At 63.3% G+C, this 13,513-nt stretch overlaps 1 protein-coding gene across 4 annotated transcripts in view; it reads left to right on the top strand.

Moving 5' to 3' along the window:
- The window catches only part of INPP5A (inositol polyphosphate-5-phosphatase A), a 156,469-nt gene that overhangs the window by 52,329 nt on the left and 90,627 nt on the right, over positions 1–13,513 (top strand). For all 4 annotated transcript variants that reach the window (XM_062213976.1, XM_062213977.1, XM_062213978.1 and 1 more), the window contains exon 2: positions 2,362–2,403. In XM_062213976.1, the coding sequence (XP_062069960.1) occupies positions 2,362–2,403 (42 nt within the window). The remainder of the gene's footprint in view (positions 1–2,361; positions 2,404–13,513) is intronic.

The following is a 13,513-nucleotide window of genomic DNA, read 5'->3' as shown; positions in this document are numbered from 1 at the left end:
ATGTTCGCTGGGGCTGCTGCCGGCTGAGTCCTGCCCAAGTGTGAAGTGCGGCTTGGCCGGCCCAGCCTAGTTCCCCTGAGTCCTGCAGGCCTGCTGTCTCCGGCCTCTGTTTCAGGGGAGGAGGAACTCGGGCTCCTGACGCCTGATTGTCCGTGTGCAGTCGGGGTACGGCCTGCTCCTGCCTGCTGGCTCCAGGGCCCTCTGGGTGCTGAGTCACAGGGGTCTCCTGTGACCCGGGGTTGTTCCTGCAAGGTGGCAGTGTAGCCGGCAGGGACAGCCGGCTGGTGCGAGCTCGGGCGCTCCTGGGACGAGGGCTCCGAGCCAGTGCCCCCATGGAGGCTTGCTCCTGAGGGCAGCTGCAGCTCAGCTGTGAGAGGCAGAGGGAGAGGGCGAGAGAGAAAACTTGTCTGCTGGTCCATTCCTCAGATGCCCACAATGACCAGGGCCTGAAGCCGGGAGCGGGGAACGCAGCCCTGTGGGTGGCAGGGCCCCGGATGCTCGCACCATCACTGCCGCGTCCCAGGGGTGCGTCCACAGGAGGCAGAGGCAGGAGCTGGAGCCAGGGGTCACATCCAGGCGCCCTGGTGTGGGAAGCGCGTGTCTTTGTATCTCAGCACCAGGGCAGAACCACCCTGCAGCTCGGCCTGGCTCCGGCAGCCTGGCTCCGGCAGCGTGGGGTTTGCCGTGGACCTCCGAGCCCTTGCCAGCTGGGCCGCACCAGCCCCTGGAGAAGCGACCTTTGGCCCAGTGAGGCTGTAGCTGCAGCACTCTCGGGAGGCTTGGCTGACGTCGGAGAGGCCTCAGGTTGGGACGACAGGAAACTCCGACAGGCGGAGCCCAGCTTCTCTGGAGCAGGGGCATCCCCAACCTGGCCGCTGTCGCTGGCGGTCGAGCGTTGAACTCAAGGAGCCCCGTGCTGCAAGGTCACAGCTGCCCTCGCGTCCCCCTGTCTGCCCACCTGTCCTTGGCTTCCATGGTGGTCCAGACCAGCTCAGAGTGGGAAGGGGTGGCTCCTCTCACTGGCCGGACTCCTGACTGCAGTCCATGGCTGCTCTCTGTCTTTCTGTGATCGTGGGGTGCGGGAGGTCCTCCCTACCACAGCAGCAGTCGGGGCACAGGCAGCCTGGGCCCAGGGACAGGGAGGCCGAGCCCCCGACACAGACGTGCCTGTCTGTGGGTACTGGGGCAGCTCCTGCACTTGGCTCTCGTGAGTGTCCGTGTGCAGCAGGTGCGGTTGGCTGTCCTGGGCGAGGGCTGCTGGGCCGGAGGAGACCTCAGGCTGGCATTTTAAGGAGGCCACAGTGGGTACCCACTTCACATCCCCCGGGATAGTAGGGACATCTCGTCTCTGGTCCTGTGTGGCCTTGCACTGTGTGGTTTGGGTCTCCCGAGTTGCTGGTGGCGTTGAGCATCCTGTGTGTGCTTGCGGCGTGTCCTCTGGTGCTGTCCCCCGCTGCCCAGTGACCATCCCGCGTGTCCATGCCATGTGCACTGCCTTCTGGAAGTCGCTCAATGACCACATCAGCGGCTGTGCGGTCCTGTCGCGGCTCTGGAAGTCTGCTCTAGGGATAAGGGCACTGCTGTCCACGCCCACAAGTTTGCGTCTTGCCTGCCACTGTCCAATCCTGCTGTGGGCCTGTCCTGCCTGCCACTGTCCACCCCTCCCGTGTGGCTGTCCTGTGTGTGGCTGTCCCCTCCATGGTGTCCACGCTGTGTGCTTGCTCCCCAGCTCCTCTTAGGCTCCTCACACTTGGTCTGATTGGGCTGTGGTGCCCTCGGGGGAGCTGGCGTGCAGCCAGGGAGGGCAGCCAGGGAGGGCAGCGAGACCTCGGCCTGTGCCCTCCTCCATGATAAGCAGGGCGTTGTCAGGGCTGAGCTTTGCTCACCGTGGTCCTGACTGGGAGCTTCCTGGGGGCATGTGTGCCAGCAGCATGGGGGTGTCTGGAAGGACTGCCTCTGTGGCCGCCCCCTCTGCCCCCCCCCCCCCCGTAGGACCTGCCCACACTGGAAAGCATGGCTCTGGGTCCCTAGGAGCGGCCTCTCGCTGGGCAGGTGGTTACTTTGTGCTCTCTGGACCCTGGGAGACATCCGGGGAAGGGGCTGCAGGTGGGGAGAGGGCTGCTGGTGGGATCCGGTGGGCTGCTGGTGGGATCCGGTGCGCTGCCTGGCCTGGGCCAGGAGAGGTTCCCCTTGCTCCACCTTCTGTCACAGGATGAGCTGCAATGTGCCGCCCAGGGGGAGGGTCCCTCGGGGGAGTGGGGGCCCGTCCAGTTGGGGTGTCTCCTGGGGCTCCCAGGGAGGCCTCTGAGTTGTCCTGGGGCCGTGCAGTGGTCTGACTGTCTTTTCTCTCTTGATTTACAGCCAGAAAACCTGCAGAAGAACTGGCTTCGGGAGTTCTACCAGGTAAGAGCTGTGGGAGCCCCCTTCCCAGCACTCTCTGCGGGGTCTCCCGTGCTGTGCCTCGTGACTGCGACGTTGGTCCAGGCGTCGTCGCGTGGCTGTGCTGACTGAGGGGCCTCTTGGTCTTGTTCAGGTGGGGCGGGGGCAGCGATGGCGCACGTCCATGTGCATTTCTGTCCATGTGCCCGGGGTGTGTGAGGCCTGGAGGAGCCCCATGGGGAGCCATGGCTCTGGGCAGGGAACAGTGCCAGGCGGGGCCTGAGGCTTCCAGGCAGTGGCCACTGTCTCCCAGGCCCTGCTGGCTGAGTCGGTCTCAGGTGCCGGGGACGTCACTTGGGCTGGGAAGGTGACCCCCTGCCTCTCCGCGTGTCCAGTCAGGAGGAGGTGGGTGAGTTGCCTAATGGGGCCACGTGGTCCTGTGGCTGGGTCTGTGAGGCCTGGGTGATCTGGGTGACGGCACGAGAGGCCGCCCTGCAGAGCTGTGATGCAGGAGGGCTGGTGGCTGAGCAGCCCGGCGTGCACGGGGACCAAGGTGCCCCTGTGACTGCAGTGAGGGTGGGAAAGGGCCCTGGCTGGCTGAGCAGCCACGGGAGAGTCCACCCTGCATCACCGTGTTTTCCTTTTGGTCCTCCTGGAAGCCAGTTGGCGCGTCTTCCCTGCTTTCATTTCTGTAACCCTTCCGTCTGTGGAGGCAGGCGAGCCCTCGGCGAAGCCCAGGCAGGCCGGCCGGAGAAGCCCCCGGCTGCCCTGCGACCTGGCCCCTGCACGCTTCCCTCCCTGCATCCTCACGCATGCTCACACACACACACCCACACACACACGTGTACACACATGCACACGTGCACACACACATGCCCACCCCTCACACACCCCCACTTCCCCACATGTGCACACACATGCCCACCCCCATACGTGCACACACATGCCCAGCCCCATGCACACACACACCCACCCCCACACACACACACCGCCTTACACATGTGCACACACGCCCACCCCCTATTCACACACACACACATGCCCAACCCCATGCACATACACACACACACCCCTATTCACACAGACACCTACCCCACACACGTGCACACACATGCCCACCCCACACACCCACTCCCCCAAACATACACACACCCCATACATGCACACACACATGCCCACCCCCACATGCATGTACACACATGTACATACACACAAATGCCTGGCCGCCTGCTGTGTGGGCCTGCTAGGTGTGTTGGAGTTGGACGAGTAGGAAATGGGCCGTCCTCTCCCAGGCTGAGACCTGAGGGAGTGCTGGTGGCCACATCTGCGGGTGAGGTGGGTGGAGGCCAGACATCCAGTCTACCTGGCTGGTCTGGGCATGGCCTCCGTGGGACCTTCGTGCCAGAGCCGCCCACACATGGGGTGCTCTTTGGTGTCTCTGAGGGCGGCTGCACAGGGGTGGAGAGGGGTCCCTCACTCTCTGTCCCACGTTCATGGAACTCATGCCTGCTGGGCACTGGCTTGATGTGGGGTGGGAGGAAGCAGGTCCCGGGGGGTGTCAGTGAGGTGGAGCCGGCAGGCGGCTGCTGTGAGTCTGGCATTAGCACAGTCTCAGGTGAGACTTGGGTCTTACTTCCACGTCTGTTCCCGCCTCGTCCCCGCCCACTCAGGTGGAAGCTGAGAGGAGATGCAGTGTTCCTGAGCTCTGCAGGACCAACCCGTGGCTGGGGCTTGGCTTCCCAGCCAGGGCGTGGCTGTGTCCCTGGCCTGGGTTACTTCCAGGGATTGGAGAGGCTTGTGCCCTTCTCCCCCACCTGCCCGGCCCTAGGAGGGACCCTTGGTTGGGAGGCTCTGGGTGAGTGGCAGGTGCAGGTAGGTCTCCCAGCTTCCTCAGTTTATTTTATTTTTGGCAATAATGTCTGCAGCTTAAGGTATAGCTTTTGTTTGTTGTGGTTTTGTTTTATTTTAAAAATTTATTTTATTTATTTGAAAGGCAGAGTTACAGAGAGGGAGAGACAGAACTTCTGTCTGCTGGTTCACTTCTCAAATGGCCGCAACAGTCAGGGCTGGGCCAGGCAGAAGCCAGGAGCTGGGAGCAAAGAGCTTCATCCGGGTCTCCCATGTGGGTGCAAAGGCCCAAGCACTTGGGCCATCCTCCATTGCTTTCCCAGGTGCATTAGCAGGGAGCTGGATCAGAAGAGGAGCAGCCGGGCCCTGCCTGGAGCATGGCACCGCAAGCCTCAGTGACCAGAGCGTGTGTGCCCGGTGCCTTGGTGGCCGCAGCCCACGTGCCTGGTGGCAGGGGCCAGGGACGGAAGAGAAACCAGAGCTTGCAGCCTGGGGTTCAGCTGGGGGTGGCAGAGGTGCACGGCTGCTGGGTCTGATCTTGGTGTCCCTGGAATCCTAGTGTCCCCATCACACACTTCCTGTGTTTTCCAGAATGGCCTTGAGCACAGCCTTGGTGGGGAAGGGAGCCAGGTCCGCCCTTCCTGCTTTTCTGTGCTCTGGAGCCCATCACAGACCACTGTCTCTGTCCATCGGGAGAGGCGAGGAGCCTCTGGGGCTCTGGACGTGGCTGTGCGCTAGGGAGTGTGGCCGAGGTGCACCACCTGGCGCTGGCCCTGGCTTGCGCCCATCCTGCCTGCCCCCCAACCCCAGCTCCTTCTCATGTCAGAGTCAGAGACACACGGCTGGTGAGCCCAGAGCTCTCCCATGCTGGGAGGACTTGGGCCTGAACGAAGGAGCTGTGCTTGGAGTGCTTGTGTCCCCCACATCCTGCCCCCAAGGGCCGGTGTTGGAGGTGACAAGGCCGACTAGAGGAGAGGCTGGGAGCCGAGGTGCCCTCCTTGCATGGGGAGGGTGTGGCAGGCCTGGATCTGTGCCTGCCCCTGGGCCAGGAGTGCAGGTCTGCAGCCTGAGCCCCAAGGTGGGGATGTTAGGGCAGCCCAGGCTAACGACACACCAGGGACTCGGCCAGACTCACAGGGGTGGGCCGTGGCCTTCCACAGATGGGTGCGGGGATGCATGCATGTAGCCTGAGCCCCAGATCCAGGCCTGGAGCAGTCCTGTCCGCCTGGAGGGCATCCCCGTCTTCCCTCTCGAGTGTGGCCACGTCACACCCTCCCCAGCAGCCCTGGACACTGGCTGTGAGCAGATGTGGCTCTGGGTGCTGGGGGCGTGGCCACCAGGTACCAACTCCTGATGCTGCCTGTGAGGGCTGTGCCCACAGGGCCCACTGTGGGAGGTGGAGGTGCTGGGGGAGCAGGAAGCAGCACCCTGGGCTCCCGTGCCGGGCGGCGGGAAGCAGCACCCTGGGCTCCTGTGCCGGGCGGCGGGAAGCAACACCCTGGGCTCCCGTGCCGGGAAGCAGCACCCTGGGCTCCCGTGCCGGGCGGCGGGAAGCAGCACCCTGGGCTCCCGTGCCGGGAAGCAGCACCCTGGGCTCCTGTGCCGGGAAGCAGCACCCTGGGCTCCCGTGCCAGGCGGCGGGAAGCAGCACCCTGGGCTCCCGTGCCGGGCGCCGGGAAGCAGCACCCTGGGCTCCCGTGCCGGGCGCCGGGAAGCAGCACCCTGGGCTCCCGTGCCGGGAAGCAGCACCCTGGGCTCCCGTGCCGGGCGGCGGGAAGCAGCAGTCCTGGGCTCCCGTGCCGGGCGGCGGGAAGCAGCACCCTGGGCTCCCGTGCCGGGCGGCGGGAAGCAGCACCCTGGGCTCTCGTGCTTGCTTCTTCCTGGCCCACTAAGCGAATCTCCTCTGGAACTCCTTGGTGCCTGAGGAGGCGGCCCAGGTCAGCTCGTGGTCAGAGGAGGGTGACCTGTTGTATGGCCTCAGACATCTGGAACCTGGAGTGCACTCAGCTCTTCTCACCAAAGCAGTGGGGCCTCTCATGCGTGATGCCTGCCTTTGTGGCCATGCAGCGCTGTGGAGCTGGCCCCTCTTTCCCAGGCCAAAGCCCTTGCTCCAAGGGGACCTGGGATTCTGGAGGGTATAGTGGCTCAGGCCAAGCAGCTGTGAGACCGACGGGACTGGACGCACGAGGTGGGCCACTAAGTGCTGCACTTGGGCGTCTGCCCTGGTGCACCGCCGTCCAGCTGGGCCTGGCCTTCAGCCAGGAGGTGCACCTGGCAGTCCTGGCTGCCCAGGGCCTCCTGGGGGCTGTGTGTGTGTCTTGTGAGCTTGCTTGCCCATTGGCCCCAGAAGGGCAGTGGACGCCCGTTTTCTCTGTCCCTGCGTCACTGGAGGAGATGGGTCGCAGCCTTCCCTGAGATCAGGAGGCTGACTGGCCTTGGGAGTCATGGGTGGCATGGACGTGGCCACTGGGGGATGCGGTGGTGAACCAGCACCTCAGGGCCGCACAGGCGTGGTCCCTTGTCCAGGCTGTGAGACAAGGGAGAGGACAGTGACAGGAGGGGCAGAGGTGAGCACAACTGAACAGCTGTGGGGAGGGCTGGAGTGACAGGGGCCGCGGTGCTGCTGTGTGGGAAGGGAGACGTGGGGTGCTGGGCCCTCCTGTGGCTGGGTCACCTCTCACTGCGCATGCGGCTGCCTTGGGGGAGCAGCTGTTGTGCTGCCTCCAGGGGTTTAGCCGGGCCAGGCAGGCACGGCGTCTTCTGGTTCAAGGATCTGTGCTGCGGCGTGGAACCGGTCCGTGGCCCAGGGCTCCTGTCCCTGGTTCACGTCCCAGCTGGGCCCTCCTGACCCTCCAAGTCTTGGCAGAGTTACAGAGAGGGAGGTGCAGGGGCAGAGAAAGAGCGAATCTTCCATCTGCTGGTTCCCTCTCCAGATACCCCCAACAGCTGGGATTGGGCTGGGCTGGAGCTAAAGCCAGGAACATAATCCAGGTCTCCCACATGGATATCAGGGCCTGCGTACGTGGGCCAGCACCACTGCCTCCCAGGGTCTGCATTAGCAGGGAGCTGGACTCTGGAGCCAGGTCTCTACCCGGGCACTCTGCTGTGGGATCTGTGTGGCAGGATAACCGGTGCCTTAACCCCTGTGCCAAACACTTGCCCGTGGGGAGAGGGTTCAGTAGTTTACCAGAAAAGATAGCGGCAGCAAGTAACTGAAGGAAAAGGTGCGCCAAGGGCGCCGCAGCACGTTTCTGCCAGAGTGGCTGAAACCCAGAGCCCCACCCCCACCCAGGGTGGACACTGTCCACCCACCTGACCGCCCCCCATGGTGCCTGAGAACCCCGCTGCTGTCTGTGTCGCCAGCCAACAAGCGAGTGCGCGAGCACAGGGAGCCTGCAGCATTTGGAGTCCCTGTCTTTGAGAAAAGCCAGGCTCGGAATCGCCTGCCTGGTGGTCCTGGGGCTGGGCAGTGGTGGCCGGAGCGGCGCAGCCCCATGTGGGGGAGGGGCTGGGCTTTCCAGGCACCCAGGTGCCTTGGTGTTGGGCGGTCTGTGCTTCCTCCTGCAGCCTGGCTGCTGCACCCCTCGCTCCAGGGCACTGCTCCAGTCGTGAGCCCGCCTTTTTAATTCAGCCTAGGCCTCCATTTTCCTTCTAGACTCAGCCTCAGGAGCTGCATGGCTTGGGTGTTCCTGGGCCTTGGAGCCGGGGCCTCCCCACCGTCTGCCCACACCTGATGCAGCACCATGGTGCCCACGCCCGGGCCCAGTAAATGAGTCAGCCGTGTCAGAGTGGCTCTGGAATCTGACTGTGTCATTGCCACCACCCACCCTCCCTGGCCTTGGCAGTGACCCCCTCCTGGCCTCCTGCATCTGCTGCTATTTCCCTACAGGCTTCTGCACAGAGCAGCCTCACAGGAGCTGGGTCCTCAAGGTGACCTGGAAGGCCCTGCAGAGCCCCACCCGGCAGTCAGCTCCTGGCCAGGGGCCTTGGCCCATGCTGGTCCCCATGACGCTGCCTGCATGTCCGCCCTCTTACTCCCCCGGGTCTCTGCCTGGGAGACCCCCAACCTCCTCCCAGGACCCCACCCATCGTTCTTTCTTTGATGCCTGTCTGTGTCGTTTGCAGTCCCTGTTCTGTCGACCCCAGTCCCCTCCTGGCGTTCTCTGTCGCTCCGTGTCTTTCTGACTTGGTTTCCTAACCTTGTTCCACAGAGGCAAGGATTCACCCCAGCTGCCAGTCTAGACCCTGGGCTAGAGTAGGAAGCAGTCAAGAAGTAGTCACGTCTTATTTGGGATGTTCCCAAAGTGTACCCCAAGACAAGAATGCTCATGGCAGGAGTTCACCTGGAGGCCAGGGGAAGACTAGCGGGGGCGTGGGCAGGCGAGACTGGGAGCAGGGATTTGTGGCCGAGGTACCAGGAAAGAGTCTGGGGTGGGTGGGCTCTGCTGTGGGGCAAGAGCAGGACCCCTGGCTAGTCCGAGGCTTTGTGACCAAGGGCCAGGCCCTACTGCTCTCAATTCTTTGCTTTGGCTGAGGTCAGGGGACCGCCCTGATCCAGGGCTTACACCAAGGTGCCCACTCAGCCGAGACCAGACCCAGAACAGAGTGACAGGTGCAGAGTATGGGGAGTGGTGAGCTATCCACAGGGTTTTCACTTGAGGGCTAATTTATGCAGGGTGACACCTCTGTGACCTTGAAGTGCCAGTCCCAAGGTGGTACCACCTCCTCTGTTATGCCTGTTCAGGACTCCCAGGGACTGGAATCCAGCAGGACAGGCCCTCGGCTGCCACCATGTCCCAGCTCCTGCTGCGTCACCCTTGCTACTGGGCAGCAGCTTGGTGGTCACTTGCAGATGTGGACGTCCACAAGCTGGGCTCTGAGACCCTGGGTTTTGTTCCCTTCAAGTCCTGTCCCAGGAGAGAGCTGGCTGTTGGCCGTGTGGTGTACGTTGGGGTTATTTTTGGTTTTAGGTTGATTGATTGATATGAGAGGCAGAGAGAGGAGGAGAGTGAGTGCTGACCTGTTGGCTCACTTCGCCAGAAGCCCCAAGCACCGTCTGGGTCCCCACCTGGATGGGTCCAGGGACTTGGGGCGTCATCCAGTTCTTTCCCAGGTACACTAGCAGGGAGCTGGATTGAAAGCAGAGCAGCAGGACTCAAACCAGTGCCCCCATGTGGGATGCTTGTGTCGCAGGTGACGGCCACAGGACGCCGCCCACACAAAGGCCGTCCTGCCTGGTGGTTCAGGCAGGTGCGTCCAGGCCGCAGTTCTGGCCACTCATCCCTACGACCCCCAACGACCCATCCTGTGGTCACTTAATGTTCCACTCCCTGAATTTGTTTAGTGCCTCACAGCAACAGGCAGTGGAGAAGCAGGCGTGTTAGAAATGGTTGGGCCCACATGGGACTCCTTTCCTCCCTGTTCTTATTGTTTCCATTTTAAGATCCATTTATTGGGGCCAGCATTGTGGCATAGTGGGTAAAACTGCCACCTGCAGTGCCGGCATCCCATATGGGCACCGGTTCTAGTCCTGGCTGCTGCACTTCCTATCCAACTCTGCCATGGCCTGGGAAAGCAGTAGAAGATGGCCCAAGCCCTTGGGCCCCTGCACCCACGTGGGAGACCCGGAAGAAGCTCCTGGCTCCTGGCTTCGGATTGGCGCAGCTCTGGCTGTTGTGGCCAATTAGGGAGTGAACCAGTGGATGGAAGACCTCTTTCTCTCTCTCTCTCTGCCTCTCCTTCTCTCTCTCTGTAACTCTGACTTTCAAGTAAAATAAATCAATCTCTTTTAAAAAAGATAAATTTATTGATTTGAAAGGGAGAGAGAGAGAGAGAGAGAGAGAGAGAGAGAGAGAGAGAGAGTCTTCCATCTTCTGGTTTATTCCCTAAATGGTGGCACCAGCCAGGGCTGCGCCAGGCAGAAGGCAGGAGCCAGCAAGTCCATCCTGCTGTCCCACATGGGGGACAGAGACTCCAGCTCTTGGCCACCATCCATTGCCTTCCCAAACCATGAGCAGGAAGCATAGAAGCAGAACAGTTGGGACTTGAATCTGCACTCTGGGATGTCGGCTTAATCCCCTGCACCACAACGCTGGCCCCTAGATGAGTGTTTATTTGGGCCGGCATTTCGGGTGCTTTGTAAGGAGTTGTCACAGCTTGCCACGGGATGTTGCCAGCCCGCAAGCAACACTGCGGTGACTCCCATGGAGTGACTGTCTGCTGCTCGAAGGCCCCCTCCTGCTGGGGTCTGCCTGGTGGCATTTGGCGGTGCTGTGTGTGGCCTGGGGCGGGAACAGTGGGAATAGAGTTGTGTCTCCCGCCGTGATGGCTTTGGGAGGTGTCCTGGTGTGGTCAGGATAGGTGAGATGGTCACAGCCCCCAGTGGTCAAAGGTCTGAGGCAGAAGAGGCCATGTGCAAGCCGGGGGCACGGCCCACCACAGCCTGGTCTTCCAGAACTGGGAAAATAAATGTTTGTGTTTAAGCTGCTGAACCTCTGTGAATAGCAGCCGGTGCCAACTGAGGCAGGGGAGGGCAGTTAGCCTGTGTCTGCCCAGGAGACCTGAAGGTGCAGGGTGAGTGGCCGTGGAGGCCCCTGGGAACAGCGCCTGCAGAGGTGGGCACCCCAGGCCAGTATCTCACTGTCCCACTGTGTTCCCAGCTGCAGCCGGACGCCCACCCGGTTTACATCATGGTGGGCTGAGTGCATGAGGAGGAATAGCAGTAGTGAAAGCAGTGAGTCCAGCGTGGTTCTGGAGCCAGGGGTGCGGGTGGTCAGGCTGGTGGTAGGAGGGGTTGGCAGGCACGGCAAGCGCACGCCCTGCCGCCTTCCACTTCCTGCGGGAGCTTTGGCCGTCATCCCCAGCCGTGGAGGTGAAGCTGTGCTCTGGGGGACATCAGTGGGCATGGAAGGGGGCTGGGGCTGTGAGGCCGACACAGCCGTTGTGGAGGTGCCCCGCGTGGAGGACTGTTGGAGGTAGCAGGTGTGCTCACCCTGTCGGGAGCCTCGGTTCTTGTTTAATCCAGCAGCTGCGGGGCTGAGGTGTCGGGTGCTGTGTTCTGACACGCATCTTCACGCGTGCCGGTGGAGCAGAGCAGGCACCTCCAGGGGGACGAGGCCTTTGCTGGCTGAGGCGTCTTCCCAGAGATCCCGTGATGCCGTGTGCCCCAGGGCGCCTAGGGACACAGGCTGAGGGCTGGGGTGAGGGGTCTCTCCTCTGCCTCACATGTGCCCCAGGGCGCCTAGGGACACAGGCTGAGGGCTGGGGTGAGGGGTCTCTCCGAGGCCGGCTGCTCAGCTGCTCTGGGCCTTAGCTGCCTTCTGTTAAAGTAAAGGTGCCTACGCCTGGCTCGACGGCCAAGAGCCATAGGCTTGTTGCCGCTGAGAGCGAGTGGCTTCTCCCTGGCCCACGGTGCTGCCCAGGGAGCATCAGCTGCCCCTGCCAGCAGCCACGTCTCCCAGTGCTCCTGCTCCGCGGTGCCCGGCAGGTGTGCGGGGAGCTGCCGGGAGGAAACATGGCTGACTCTTTATTCTCCTTCTGGGTGGATGGAGAAGACTTCTGAGCTCCAAGTGGTTGAAGGGACTGTAGAGGAAGAGCCTGGCACGTGTACTGGGCGGTCAGGGTTCTTCAGGCCCCCGAAGTTTCCATGTTGTTAAAGATGGTGTGTTCCGTTCCAAAGAGCTCTTGCAGTTGGGAGGGGTGCTCAGGACTCCAGCGGGTGGGTGGTGGTGGTGAGGGGGTGGTGGTGGGGGTGGTGGTGAGGGTGGTGGTGGGGGTGGGGGTGGGAGTGGTGGTGGTGAGGGTGGGGGTGATGGTGGTGAAGGGGGTGGTGGGGGTGGTGGTGAGGGGGGTGGGGGGGGTGGTGGTGGTGGTGGTGAGGGGGGTGGGGAGTGGGGGGGTGGTGGTGAGGGGGGTGGTGAGGGTGGGTGGTGGTGGTGGTGGTGGTGGTGAGGGTGGTGGTGGGGGTGGGGGTGGGAGTGGTGGTGGTGAGGGGGGGGGTGGTGAGGGGGGTGGGGAGTGGGGGTGGTGGTGGTGGTGAGGAGGGTGGTGGGGTAGGGGTGGGGGTGGTGGTGGTGAGGGGGGTGGGGAGTGGGGGTGGTGGTGGTGGTGGTGGTGAGGGGGGTGGTGGGGTAGGGGTGGGGGTGGTGGGGGTGGGCGTGGTGGTGGTGGTGGTGGTGAGGAGGGTGGTGGGGTGGGGGTGGGGGTGGGGGTGATATTTTTGTGCTGCCCTTGGAATCAAGTGTGTGGTCTACACACAGGGCACAGTGCCGCTGTGGACAGGCAGGTGCGAGGGCAGATCTCCGCTAAGGGCATGTCCAGCTCCCTCTCACCTGCGGCTGCAGCACGGCTGAGCCCCCCGCCCCACCCCTTTCAGGGGGAGCTGAGTTGACTTGGGGCTCGGTGCCCAGGGACGTGGTGGCATGGGTGCGTGCAGTGCTGGGGACAGGTGACGCCGTCCAGAAGGTGTCGCAGTTACACACTGAGGCCTCACACTTGCTGGTGGCCCTGACCCCCGCTCCCTGCTCCCGGGGTCCCAGAGACGCAGGCCCTCTCTGATGGCACAGCAGCCAGAGTCCTGACGTGGGGAGCCTTTGGTGACACCGATGTGCAAGCAGCCCCATCCCCCAGGAGGGCAGGACCCGCGCCACGTCCTGTGTGTGCTCTGCTGCCCGCCTGGGTCTGCCGTGCGTTCCCAGGGGCAGCGCCCGGCCCTGCACTCTGGTGTGGCCATGCTCCACGCTGCGTCTCACGGAGGAGAAAGCGAGACCCCAGAGGGCTGAGATGTGTTTGAGGTGGAGTCGTCGCCGCAGGATGGGTCCTTTGTCATTGCGGTGCCACAGCAAGGCCTCGTCGGCGGATGGGAGGAGGCAGCGAGGCCGGTGCTGTGGTGGCCGGGCTGGTGGAAGCCCCTCCCTGTCCCCCAGCAGGCCCTGGAAGGACAAGGGAGACACAGAGGGACCTGGAGGCGGAGGCGGGGGCTGCTGTCTGGGTTGGGCAGCCCGTCTGCTGCGGGCTGAGGAACAGGCAGCTTGGGGTCCTTGAGGGAAGACGAGGGTGCTTGGCTGGGCACCGGGGCTCCCAGCAGCATCACTGAGAACTCTGGTGTGAGTCTCGGGCCCTGCAGGGGGAGAGGCCACAGCCGTAGCTGCTCAAGCCTGACTGGGCCTGGGCCTGGCTTCTGGGAGGTGCTGACTTAGAGTCGGGGGTCAGGGGTCAGGGCCCCGTGGACAAGGGCTGGTGGAGGTGGTGGGGTGCGGCTGCCGCGCTGGGGGCAGACCAGAGCGGG

The sequence above is a fragment of the Lepus europaeus genome, chromosome 17 (genome assembly GCF_033115175.1).
Source record: "Lepus europaeus isolate LE1 chromosome 17, mLepTim1.pri, whole genome shotgun sequence".
In the NCBI taxonomy this organism is placed as follows: Eukaryota; Metazoa; Chordata; class Mammalia; order Lagomorpha; family Leporidae; genus Lepus; species Lepus europaeus.
The sequence above is the reverse complement of the archived record's forward strand: the minus strand, read 5'-3'. Positions and strand labels throughout refer to the sequence as shown.